General features: G+C 42.1%; 1 protein-coding gene across 2 annotated transcripts in view; it reads left to right on the top strand.

Moving 5' to 3' along the window:
- Positions 1 to 13,948, top strand: part of ERBB4 (erb-b2 receptor tyrosine kinase 4) — a 370,853-nt gene that overhangs the window by 268,452 nt on the left and 88,453 nt on the right. For both annotated transcript variants that reach the window (XM_018071745.3, XM_018071743.3), the window contains exon 19: positions 6,588 to 6,773. In XM_018071745.3, the coding sequence (XP_017927234.1) occupies positions 6,588 to 6,773 (186 nt within the window). The remainder of the gene's footprint in view (positions 1 to 6,587; positions 6,774 to 13,948) is intronic.

The raw sequence follows: 13,948 nt of genomic DNA, 5'->3' as shown, positions 1-13,948 counted from the left end.
GACTTGCTTCTGTGAGCACATGAAGGTGTCTATTCCTGCATGAATAGGACCTTCTGCTTCCCAAAGGTGGGCAGATTTGACCCAGCAGTCTGTAAGCATCACCTTCAAGAGGAAGAGCTTTCAAATCCCTGAATTGTGCTAGTTTCAAGTGTTAGGAGGAAAGTGGGGCATCTCTCTGATGCATTTGAATCACATGGGGCAGTCGCTTGCCTTGGAATTCGGTGTCAACAATGCAGGCTGTGTCTCTGCAGCAAAGTCAGTCAGACTGTGTACTCTCTGCTGTGTGCAAGTGCTGTGACAGGCAGAGGAGTCTCGGAGGGTTTGCCTGCTCTGAGAAATGCAGCACATTTAGAGACACCACCTCCAGAAAAGGCCACGTACCCACTCAGCAGTGAGAGGCCAGCCAGGGACCAACCCTGCTCTTGGACAGTGGAGAGCACACTACTCCAGTGTTGTACCATGCCTTGCTCATCACCAGGCTTCAGCCTGAATGCAGTTTGGGACGCTGATCCAGAGCCACCTTCTCCTGATGGAACTAGTTTGATAGGAGCCAAGTGAGTGGCACTTGCCTTATGCTGTTTCCATCACATTTGTACCTGATGGACTACAGGGTGTGGTCCCTGATGTGGAATTTTATTTTGTTTTTCAGTTTTAGTTTTTATCCTAGAGAGTTCTTGGTGTAATGACAAACCTGACAGACCAATTTCCAGAACTTTCTGAAGAAATAAGTTAATCTCACCATTTAATGATGCAAAACACTTGTACTCCAGTCTAAGTATGCAGTGACTACACTTACTACACTTACTACCCAACAGACCTCTGCTTAAACTCCTTATTGAAAACCAAACACTAAAAAGTTCAAATCTCTTACATCCAAAAGATATGAAGTCCAAAAGCACCCATTCTAAATCTGTAGGCTCTTTAATCATAGGAGTTTGTCCTGGCTCTGAGGAAACACATGTAAACAAGACTCATACTGTTATCTTCTCTGTTTGGTCACATACAGCTTCTTTAACATGGCTTCCTAAAGCAAAACAAGCATGAAGGGAGTTTCACAGAGATGGTGGTTAGTGCAAAACTCTGGCTAACAGTTCATTAGACTTCTTTAGTGACAGGGCCTTGATTTAGACCTCTAGTTATTTCCTGCTGTGCCAGCCACACTCAGTGTTTCCCCACAGAAAAAGCAATTGGTGAGCGTTAACATAGAATTTGGACCTGGATGTGCACTGCTACACTTCAGTGCAACAACTGTTGATGAACCTGTACCTACTGTAAACATTCATCTTGCTTTATGCTTGGAGTATGGATGTGAATGTATAGAAAGATTATTTTTTTAAATACCTTTGTTCATTTGCTCCTGGGTCCTGCTTCTCCAGAGAGAAGTTGAGAGAATGTTGTACACAACCTGAGTGTTGTCACCATCTCCCACAAGGGCGCAGTCATAGAAACCTGTTTTCTCAGGACATGGGATGTGTTGCCATACTTGCACAAGCTCAGTCCTGCAGCAGTAACCTCAGGGCTGACTCTGCAGCATTCAAGTGTATTCACTGTATTACGTATTACACAGCAGTAAAATTGGTTATAGAAGCTGTTGCCAAGTCCCAAATAAGACTTTTGCCTGGAAGTGCCATATTAATGTGCTCATTCCTGATGACTATAAAAGAGTTCCTGGAAAACCAGCTATGGCAGTTTATTCTGTTACTGTCCTGCCTCTGTTTGCTACTGTTCCACTGTGGGACTCCGATATCCTTTGCTGGTCCCTATAGCTGCAACTCTCATTTCATTTTCAGAAGTGGCTGAGGCATTTCCACAGCAGCTTTCCAGAGAGTATCTGCCCGAGGGGTGAAATGTGCAGCCCAAGTGTTGAAGTATAGTAGTGCTCTAAGGCCAAGAAAACAGCATTTTGCATGGGGAATACAGGGGAAGTGTAGCAATGGATGTTATTGTCATACAATCAGTGTGGGCATGTGTATTGTTAGGTGTATATTTGTGCTATCTCGTGGCTTAAGTAGTTGTGCAGACTCCATAGGCTATGTCAGCTATAACCTGAAAAAAATTGTAAGACCTAGCAGACAAACAAAAGGCATTGAAATATATGTTGGACTGTAATTGGATGTGCCCTGCAGCAGGTCAGACATGCGTTCGAGACAGGTGTTTGTCCCAGCCATTAAAAGAAATGTAAAATTAATGTGAAAAGCAGTGTGTTCAATGTAATCTCTCTCCTGTTACCACAGCACAGCTGTGCTTTCAGAAAAATGCACAGCACGGTATGAAGTCAGCTTTTAAGTACATTTATTTACTCGACACTGATTAGGAAAAACAGCTGGGTTGTTCTTTTCTGGCTTTCTTTGTTTTGCTTTATTTGAGGGCATTTTATGGCAAGAACATTTAGAAGCAGAAGGTTAGGAAATCAGAGATTTTTCAGACTTTGTCTGTGCTAACTGAATTCTTTGTCAGATGGATGTCTTCATGTGACTCAAGAGAAACAATAGATCAGGAAACAGTTTTGTGTGGGATTTTCCAATTGCAATTGCACCTCCTCAGAGCCCTGTTGACATAGCTCTGCTGACAGAAAGCAGTCATAGATCTGGTCACTGGCACCTAGAAACTCCCCCTTCTTTGGGATGTGCTCTTGTGCACATGGGAGGCAGATCTATGTGAACCATTAAAATAACATTTATGTCATGGTTTAATTTAGTTGTTTAATGTAGGCTTGTGTATATAAATCACAGGAGTTGAGCTTAATGGAGCAATAATACAACCACATTCAAAAGGGGCTGAAGAGAGAAATGATCAACATGATGTGATTTCTTTATTCAAAAGAGCATATCTGAGAAGTGTAATGCTGACTTGAATATGGAAGGCTCAACTCAGCTCACCTAACGGTGAGGCGGGGGGACACAAACAGTGGTCCTGCCAAGCTGCCTGCAATAAAGTCTTTCTTTGCCAGCCTTCCTCTCAGATACACTGACACTGCAAGCACTGCTGCAAAGAAGGAAAGCCTTGTTTTTAAGTAACTTGTTTGAGACCTTGAAGTACCTGAGCCTCAGCTGGTCAGGGCTCACCACAGACCTGCATCTTGGAGGTAAAGGCAGGCTGAGCTCCAGAGCTGCTCCCTGTGTCTGAGCTGGCTGGCTTACAGCTGTGCTGCAGCAAGTAATACCTGAGCAGCAACAGCACACAGAAACTCCAGAAGGGGATTTGCTCTGGCTGGAGAGTTACTCCTGTGATAAACTTCCTACTCTTGCAGACAGACGAAGAAGGGTGCCTGATGTCCAACAGGAGCCTTTCAAAACTGTCACTGCTCCTGCCATGTCTCAGATGCCAGTGTTACAAAGACTCTGACTCCCAGGGGAAAGATGAAGTACCATATCTTAATCATTTCTCTCCCCTCCATCCCTTTTATATTTCAACTGTCAAAGGAATTTTTTCAGGAAAGAAAAGCTAAAATGATCTGGGACACTGTTCCCACTTCTGCTTCAGACTTCCCATGTGACCGTGGATAGTAGGTTGCGCTTTTCTCTACCTCAGTTTCCTCTCCATTAAATTAGAATAGGCACAATTTGAAACTCATTCATGTAATTGTGCCAATTGAGTGTAGATACAAGATCTGCAGACACACAGCTACCAAAAGATTCAGAAAACTGCAGAGGTTGGTTTTGAAAGATGTCAGTGCCACCCAGCTGAGTTTGTGAGTTTAGGTGTCTTACCTGATTAAATATTTTAGAAAATATGTAGAAAACACTCAGCAGAGTACCCAAGTGCCACAGAAACTGTAGCTGCAGGGTCGTTAGTGTCCAAACAGATTTTGAAATGGGAATTCATATTCCTTATTTGCTGAACAGATTTTTAAAATGCTGCTAAGTCGTAATGTTTCTGTTGTTGTTTGTCTGTTTTGTCTAATTAGGCTCCAGCAGAACAATTGCAATCTCTTTTACTTTGTGTGTGTGCTGTGCTGGATAGACATAGCCCTGAGTTTAGTTCTCCTGTAGATGCAAGTTCCAGAAAAACACCAGTAGTTTTACTAATGAGAAAAACTATGTAAAGCCAAAATTCATGCGAAATTGGTATCTGTTAGTGGCTTAGATCTATAATGAAGGTTTCCTTGCTCTCTGTTGTGTGTCTCAATTCATTATTGAGCAGTCCATAATGTTTTATTAACAACATTTTTTTTTCTGGAACTGTTCTCCAAAAGTATGTGCTTTCCCGTAACATCAGAACAAGACAAATGGCACTGTTTGCTTTTTTTATTGTGCAGAAGTGTCTTTCCTTTGGACTCAGACAGACTTGGAAATGGTGAGTTGCTGGAGAGTAAGGGAGCACATGCTTCAAAGTCTTGTCTGGTTCCTTGGTAGGCAAACAGAATATCTTGTCTCTGTTCTAATCAGTCCTCATTATAAAGAAAAGTATTCCAGGTCTCCATTCTGGGGAAACTCTTACCTTTAGTCAGAGAGGGAGTAGGCAACAAGTACAATCTCCTTATGCATCTGCAGGAGATAAATGAATGGGGTGAAAAGAAAAAAATGAGGCAGAGGAATTTTGTGCTCTGAAACTGGATACTGCACCTGTTGACAGGTATTTATTTTGGTGGCCTTTGGGGACATTTTCTAGTCACAGCAGAAAAAAGGCTAAAATTGTTTCAAGGAGACTCCATACTTAAGAGTTGAGTGAGTAGGAACTACAGTAATCTGAATGTGAGCAAACCTACTTAAATTCAGATCCCTTTTCTAATTTCTTGTGTCGGAATCTTCCTCAAATCTGCTCCTCTGTCATTCCATCAAATAGCCCCCATTTATTCATTTATTTATTCTTCACATACATTTAGGAAGAAAAAGAAAGGAGTCGCTCCCCCCAATGGGGACCATCTGCTCTTTTCTTATTGGGAGGGAAAAAACCCTACAATTAGTGTCTTGTTCATCTTTTTGTTTTACCAAAAAAAGAAAGGGACAGAAAGAGAGAGAACTATTATGCAAATACTCTGCAATTTGGTTTCAAATAGTCTTTGTACTATGATGAGCAATTTCTTTTAATACAAACTCAGCCTACTTGCCAGAACTGGGGTTTTTTTGGTTGGGTTTTTTTTTTTTTCCCCCTTAATATAGGGAAGGGAAAAAAACCATCCAACTTTTATGAGTTGGGGGTATGCTATGTTCCTGTGTTCCTGAGATGACAGCTTCAGCTTTTTCTCATCCTTTTTTCTTTCTTTCTCCCTTTGGTACTATTTCAACTGTTATTCTGTAAGTTGTCAGAAAGATGTCATATACGGGTTTTTTGGGGGAAAAAAAAGGCAACAAAAACCAGAGAACCAAAATAGCTTTACAAAGCCACAATTTCATCTCCCTTTTCATTGTTCCATTGCCATGATGAAGCGGTCTTGAAATGGAGGAGTCAGCTTAGTGAATGAAAGAGAAGAGCTTTGTCCCTGCTGCATTTAAATGCCAGTTGCTTGTGATGGCAGCATTAGCTCTAAGAACAGTTATGGAGGTTTTTTATAGAGAGCTTCTCTGCTACTTGTCAGTAGTATGAGCTTTAGGGTTGAATAGCATAGCCAAGATGAAATCCTTGTTTCTGGACAACCCAGCTTGGTAGCTGAAAACTTCTGCCTGGAAAAGACAAAGTCTAGAAGAAAGAAAGGAATATTATTTCCTGTTTACTCTGTGAAAAACTGAAATATGGAAAAAAACAAAATGACTCATGCAAGATGTGTTGAAAGAGGACTTTGGAGGAATCAGGGGCTGATCTTGGAGGCTCAGGTTTAGAAAGCTGCTGCTTCCTGTAGTGATTTACTTGTGGATCAGGATACAGGGAGGAGTGTTGCTGCACCTGGGCTACTACTGCATTGTCACAAACTCTGGTTTAGGCTATTGCTGTGCAGCAGTCAATGAGATGGTAACATGGTCATATCCTAATGGCTTAATGAATCTGCTGACTTTCAGTGGGACTTAAGAGCATCAGGCACATTTGAAAAGTTCACGCTAAACCTCCTGATCCTTAGACCTTTTCAGGTTGAACTTTGGGAAAGCATCAATCAACATATAAATGTTACATGCTTAAGTCTACAAACACTGAGCATAAATTCTCTGTTCCAGTAGGACGTTTTGGCACACGTTCCTCAAATACCTTGTGAAGTAAGGCATGACTGGCCATCTTGCTATACACGAGAGGCAGTAGTTTGCTTGCCTAATATGAAGCTGATGCTCCATGCATTGACCACAAGTATTTAGGAAGCAAAATTATGGGAAGTAAAATGAGCCCAAAGAGACCTTAAAGCAAAGTTTAGTGTATCACACTTACATCTTTGTTTCTGTGGCTGTAATGGGACAGGGAATGTAGGGAAGTGCAGAATTTTAGATCTGAGCCATGACTGGATCTGTGCAGATAGTCTGATTCTGTTGTTTGGGGCTCACTACATCAAGTATACAGTACATCAGACTGGATGTTCCCCAGGTATACCTAGCACTGGGTAGACAGCACAGGAATTCATGGTGCTTAGAGGACACTGATCCCCTTTAGAGGTGCAATAGGAAATATCTTATGCATAGAGTCTTTAAGTTACTGGAGTAACTGGGTCACTTTTATTGTTACAGGAAGCTCTTATCATGGCCAGTATGGACCACCCACACCTGGTGAGACTCCTCGGCGTCTGCTTGAGCCCGACAATTCAACTGGTCACTCAGCTGATGCCTCATGGCTGCCTGTTGGATTATGTTCATGAACATAAGGATAATATTGGTTCCCAACTCCTGCTGAACTGGTGTGTCCAAATAGCTAAGGTATGTAGTTCAAGCTGTTCTCTTTTTTTTTTTTTGTCATTTTCATAACTAACTTTTAAACAAGACTTCTATTTTTGTTAGTGTTGGTTTTTTTTCCAGGGCTGCTTCTGTTTTCAAGAAGGCTGGGCAGTTCTTGAGACACACTATTTTGGCTGCTTACAGTATTAGATTACTTGTCAGTACATAAACCAAAGTGTTTTTCTTGACTGTTTTTCCAACTTACTGTTAATGGGAGGGCATCTTTTGGGGCGGTGAGGGAAGAAGGCCCCATGTGACATCTGGGGCTGAACACGGGGTGATTTTTCAACCTCTTCTGTTGTTCACTATTCATACATACGGATTTAACCTTATGGTATTTTTCAACCTTTCTGAATCTGCATTGCCAGTTAAATTCTGATATGCCGTCAGTTGTCTGCCCCCACACTGCCAGGAAGATAAATATTCACTTCATGCCACTCCTTGGGGAACCACTATGGTTCTACTGTGTTTAAAACTATCACAACAGCTGAGGCTGGAGGGTAATACTGCTCATCTCTGCATAATGGGAAGTCTCAAGGGCTGGACCCCACTTTTGTTGCTGTGGTGTAATGTTCTCTGCCTTCCTGGGGCTGTTTAGGAGCGAGAGCGAAGCCTTTATCATCCAGATGCAGGCTAGATCATCCAGAATCACATCAAACCTTCCTGAAGGTGCCAGTAGATGAAGCAACCATAATGCTGGGTAGAGGAGTTGGTCTGTAAAAGAGGTGGGGGGAATCCAGACCTCACAATCTGATGTTGCAGCATTTTGTAGGCATGTTAATGCCTTGTGCTGTGGTGGTAAAGCAGTCAGAGTTGCCTGGAGTATTGGAACACACTGGTGGGGATTGTCTGTACCTGAAGATTTGTGAAAGTTTATTTAGAGTTGTTACCAGACCAAAGGAGGTGGGAGAGAAAATACATATTCCTGTTTGAGTCCTTCTTCTCAACACAACCTCCCTCCCCATCTGTTCTCCATTCTTTCAATAGTGGCTGTTATTATGTATTACAAAACATTTACACAGTGGCATCCATGCAAAGGTAATCCATCTTTATTTTCATTTTGTGCATGTATATGGCCCTTGACTCCTTGGGTTAGTGGCTGTACTTGCTTTGCTGTGGACATTATGTGGGCAGCTGATGTAGTGAAGCAGATAGCCTAATCCATAATAGAGCTGACAGAGGTATGGGAGGATCTGTGGAAGGCAGGTCGTGGCTTTCCCATGGTGATTCTTATCAAAGTGAAACAGGTTCTAAGGTGATTTCTATTGTAAATGGTTTCAGCTTAATGCAGGAATTGGATTTAGGTACACTTCTTGGAAAATCATTGTCTGATGGTTTTCTTGATCACCCTGCGATATGGGAGGAGGAGATTAAGTATTACAGATATTTGAGTTCTGAGATGTTTGGGTAACCAAGCAGTGCAAAGAAGTGAGATCATACATGCAATATTAACTGATGAAGTATCAGGAAGAGAAAGGGGCTTTCTTTGCAATAAAAGGTGGCCTATTATTGATGGAGTGTAGTGAAGTTTAGTTGTTTAGTGAAATTTAATTCACCGTCTTCTGCATCACAATAATCCTGGGGTTAATTTTGTCTTGGCCTCAGTTTGCAGCATGAATCTCATCCACCTGGCTCCCCATAAAGAGGACAGCAGCAAGGAACTGTTTTCCTGAAGAAGTGCAGTACTTGGTCCATACAACTGATTCATTAGCTCTGGGCTATCCCAGTTTGTCTGGAGTATTTTCTCCTCTGTGTTTAATAGGGGATGGCTTGTTCTGGTTAAGAAGCTCACCACAGGTAGTGCTTCCATGCCATGCCAGTATGGTGCAATCCTGTTGTGGAAGTAGACTCCAAAGCATAAAAATATACCTTAAAGTCTTATTTTCTTCTTGTTTTTGTAGTCCTTGTGCATTGAAAATCATTGCTGTCAGGTTTCATCCATGCATAAAGATACACAGCCTCCTATATAACAATTAAGTGAAGAGAGTAAAGAGAGGGACATTAGAGTCTGTGCATACCATATAATGTGTAAGAGTAATGCAAATTCTGCACAAAATTTTCTGCATTGCACTGTGCTTTCTAGTGGGATACTAGAATGAATACCTGTTCCCTTGCTATCTGATAGACTATAATGTCGATGGGGGTTAGAAGACATACACAAGAAAATGTTTCACAGCTGGTAGGAAGAATAATATTTGAGATCCCCAGACAGGGAGACCCCTTATCACAAAAGGTGGAATAAAAGTAATACTTGTTTTCCATTGATCTGTCACATTTAACAATGACTAGGAATCAGTCTGCAGCCTGTAAACAGGAAAGATTCAGTTTGCCCAGAAATAGACTGGTCTCCAGAAGAATTAGTGCAGAAGGTGGCTGTTGCATCAAGCACAAGTTCCCATTCACTGCTGGAGAGATCTGTGTGTTCCACAGTGCTCACGTTTCAGACTCTGCCATGTGGCTTGAGAATGTCTTTCCACGTCTTGCTTTCCTAGCCTTTTGGAAATGATTGGTTGTGTCCTTCTGAAAGATACCAAAGACATGATTAGCAATGTAATAAGAGGCAAAAATGATTGAGTGACTCCCCAGTCCTATTCTCTGCTCCCTGAAGCAGCTTCTGGTATCTTTTGTTGCATAAATCTTTCTGCCTTCCCCATCCCTGCTTTAGTGGTGAGAATTTTCCCAAACAAGAAGAGGACTGAAGGAAATGCTTCAAATCTGAAGTTAAGGCTGATTTTTACAAATTGTTTAAAATCAAGTTGCTGCTGCAATACAGTTTCTCCTTAACTGTGCTTTTCTCCATCTGCCAGTGTACAGGAATTTATTTATTGAAGTCACTGCTTCAGAGTTCACTTGTTCTGCCAGGCTGTTCATTTCCATATGTCTCTAATTCTGTACAACTGGATGCAGAAACTAGTTGGATGCTATCCCTGGTTGCCAACCGCTATATGGCTCTAGAGATCACTTCTGAAGGTTACCAACAGGGCAGTTGTTAACTATTATCTACTGCCAATTGGAAAAAGCTTGGGTGCTTTTTCTCTTTTTGCTTATACAGATTGTCTTGAATTTATTGTCATGTTACACCATTGTAGGGTAATTGTGTTCTTCTTCCAGAAGCTTTAGTTTCTTATTTTGCAGATGAAAGATGTAAAAACAGAGTAACGCCCAATCATTCTGCATAAAACATGGTTGTCAGACAGCAGCTGTGTCTGAGGAGGTTCTTCCCTTCTGCTTTGTAGATACACAAGGCACCTCCTTGTATCTCACTTCGATGTGAACTGTCTTGCTTAGGAATTGAAAGTTTAACCTTGTAGCTCTGAGATCAGCACAGCAATTTTATGTGGAGTTTGATGTCCAGTAAAGGAGTAAACTGTGCTCACATAGCAAGATACTTTGTAGAGTGGGAGCAAGAGTGACAACCTTGGTGACCTTAGGGTGTGGAAGGGTGGAAGGAATAACACTTAATGAACATCCTTAGTGTTGGCTGCTTGAGAAACAGATTGAGAATCAAATGCTGTAAGGATGGCACAACCCTAGAAGTGCATTCTCAGTAGCTGAATGTACGTTCTTCTCAGCCACTGTATGTCAGATACATGTAAATCACAAAGACTGAACAAACGAACAGAAAAAGGTGCTGTGTGCATTGATATTTCAATGTGTTTGATACAATTTCTCTCAGCAAGGGCTGCCCAAACACACCCACCCACAGGTGTGGGAGTGAGGAAATTCTTACGGAAATGTGTTCAAGAAGGGGAGAAACCCTGAGGTTTCAGTTAGGAAGAGCTGCTTGCACTCTGCCACTGGATGAGGTTAACTAAGGCACCTCTGTTTGAACCTGTGTCTGCTCTCTGTTACTCTAGTGGAAAATAAGCCTAAATTCTATGGAATTACTATTGTGGACCTTTGTACTGTGCCGAGTGCTCTCTGTCTCTTTCAAGGGCATCTAGAAATGCAGTTTTGCTTCTGCACTGTTACATACAACACTTGTAACTTCAACATAGACCTGGGCAGTCATATCTATTGTTTTACTGGGGGGGTATGTGGTTCTGTTACAATTATGGTTTCATTCGCTGCTGTTGATTTGCAGTACATCTGTGCCGGTTTTGCTGAGCAGTGTTCAAGTGCAGAAGAACTTTTCCTGCCCCAAAGAAGTCAAGGCAGAGGTAGAGTCAGGAAGCAATCTTCCCAAAACAAAGCAGCTTGTCTATGAACATCTGGCCTGTGGAGGAGAGCTCAGCTCTCTTGAGTCTAAGCTAGTGCCCCACTCTGTTCTACCCTGTATCCCCCAGGGGCTGCCAGACCTGGTTTTTGTGTTCTGAACTATAATAAGTCTTTGACAACCCCTCAGAATACTAACGAGGTAAAGAAGAAGTAGGTTGATACATTGGAATGTCATGGAAGGAAAATCAAGTACTTAGGAGATTACTTTTTATATCTTTTCGTTATAAAAGAATTCTCAAATTACCTTAACTAAAGCCCTGCACAGCATCAGTTATCCGGGTATGCAGGAAAACAATGTCTGAAAACACTCTAGGAAAGAAAAAGAGAGAGGAACTTGGGGATTGAATTTTAATGAAGTGGATGCACATCTTTAAGTCTGCTGAGTATTATTCCAGCGCGCTTGGAGTCTTTGCTGTCTCTAAGGACTCCCTGCCAGAAGTACATATCTGCAGCTGGAAGCCTCCAGGAGCTATCAAGCCAAAGGCTCTTGCAAAACATCCTTGCTGCTTCTTTCTGCCACCCTGTTACATGTCCTGTTCAGCTTGTTCAGGTTCCAGGGCTCTGTGCCCTTCTGCAGTTCTCTTGGCAAAGCAGGGCTTGTCCACTGCCTGCTCCTGAAGCCTCTCTCCATGCTAGGCTTTTTGGAAAGGTGTATTTATTGCTGCCTAGGGCAGCGCTTCTCAACTGGATGTAAACTCACAGGCTATGTGAAATTCAAAAGATCAGTGTTGATTTATGCAACTGAGAAGCTGATCCAGAAGCTGGTACAGCACTTACCTCACATCCTAAATTCCATGAGTTTCAGCCTGCATTGCTCATGTCTGGAGTGAGGGAGGCTTTGAGCAGGGAGACCTGGTGGCAAGTGAGGTTGCACTGTGAGGTGAGGAGCCTTTCTTCTCCATAAAGACTCGATGGATTAGGAATGAGTCATTGTAGAGACAGGATTTGTTACACTGCTACAGATGGGATGGGAGAGAAGCTGTGTGCAATGAGAGGAGTCCGGGGTAACTGGACAGGTTGGGAAGAGGTGGAGGACAGTGACTGTGGTTCCAGGTTTTTCTTTTTCATTAAAGAAGCCTACCCTACAGCTCAGTGACTATTCCATCATGGAGTGAACAAAGGTGCTTAATGACAGTCATCTATCAGCTGTCCACATTTTAAGCTTCAAGATGTCTCTATTCCCAAAGCTCCTTGCCATGACAAGGCTAATTGTATAATTATAATGCTATACCAACCCCTCCTGACGTGCTCACACTGGCAAGGACCAGGGCTAAGGGCTGTGATAATTATCCCTGCAAGCAAGTCCATTAGCATAAATGTAGTTTACTAATGGGGCTGCTCCATGAGGAAGTGCAGTGTACAGAAGAGTGGGATCTAAACCAAGGGCTGTGAAATTAAAGCCATATTGAAACAAGGCTTTAATTGTGTGGAGCAGCACAATCAAAATAGGTGGGGAAAGTATCATTTTTGTCTCTTGAATCCTTCTGCAATTTCCTTTTACTATTCATCATGATTATTTTTCCTACTCTTCTGGAAAGCTTGAATATCCACAGATTGAAAGGAAGGACCCTTTTTCTGGTGTTGTTGGAGAGCTCTCACTGAAAAAAGTTATGTCATCAAGTCTCAGAGGGGACTTACCTCACCTTGCCCATGCCCAGGGATGTTTTTTTAGTACCCTGCCAGGTATCTCCCTGGGTTACAAAGGTTCATAAAAGCTTGAGAAGCCATTGCAACAAAATTGAGGTGGATCTTGCAGAGTTCCTTATCCTAGCTTTTAATTTCTAAGTGGTGGAAGGGGACAGATTTCTTTCTTGCTGTGATGAACTGGACCGTCTTGGGTTTTGTGAAATGCTGAAGATGCTTCTTTTGATCCTCTCTGATGTTAAGAATTTTTTTTTCCATCTAAGGCAGGTCAGGAAGTAAATGTTAGGACTTTGGTCATTGTATCTGATCTGCCATGCTCAGATTGATGTGGGCATGTTGAATGCAGCCACTGCTAGTAGGCCGAGACGTAGCATCGGGGCCTGGAGGCTCTTCCCTTGAGCCTTAGTTGCAGTGGCTGGAAATAATACTACTAATAAATCAGGGAATTGGATCCTATTAAAAATAATTGCAGCACCTTTGCACTTTGCATGTTTCCTTGGCAGGCACAGTATTCCACGTTTTCCTGCACAGTTGTGTATGTACTGATAGAAAATTTAACACAGTCTCCTCCCCCTTTCTTCACCAGTCATTTCATCTGGAGCATTGCACTGGTTTAGCAACTTCTTCATCTTTTCTACCAAACTCAGTAGTCCACAGAAGTTTCATGTGAGAAGCATTAAAATGAAGGAATGCTCAGTAAAGTTCAACTTAAATGCTGAACAAGTTTTTTTCATTTCTCTTTTTCTCCTTTTATCTCAAACTTACTGTCCACTCACCAAATTACAGTCATTCTTTCTCTGCAATTTTGTCTTTCACTTTCTTTACTTCCATCTTTCCCCTGCTTTTGCAGTGCTCTGTGTCAACCTCTGTTTCCTGTTGCTCTTTCTCCTTCATTCTCATTCCCTGGCTACTTGTCTCCCTCTAGCTGGTACCTGCTTGTGCTCTGGAGGAACACAGGAGCATCATCCCTGCCACCCATCTGAACTCTTATGTCAACATGTCTCACTGAAGGGTTTGGAAAGGACCTCAGTTTCTTCATTTCTCTCATAATAATGCACTTGGTTTTGAGGTTTTAATACCAGCTAACTGATGACTGCATGAACCCCACGTGTCATTCTAGTTTGTGGGGGAGGGATGTTGGAGTCTGGAAGATTGTGTCAGAACCACAGGAACAAAAATGTAAGATTGGTTTATATAAAAATTACAGAGATACCTTACTCCTAGCTTTATGCTCTGACCTCTGATTCTCTAAGGCTATTTTACATGCTCTAATAACCTCAGTGTGATAGTATTTG

Source organism: Manacus vitellinus, unplaced genomic scaffold (assembly GCF_001715985.3).
Source record: "Manacus vitellinus isolate BGI_N305 unplaced genomic scaffold, ASM171598v3 scaffold_20_pilon, whole genome shotgun sequence".
Taxonomy (NCBI): domain Eukaryota; kingdom Metazoa; phylum Chordata; class Aves; order Passeriformes; family Pipridae; genus Manacus; species Manacus vitellinus.
Note: the sequence above shows the minus strand (reverse complement) of the source record. Positions and strands in the feature narration are given on the sequence as shown.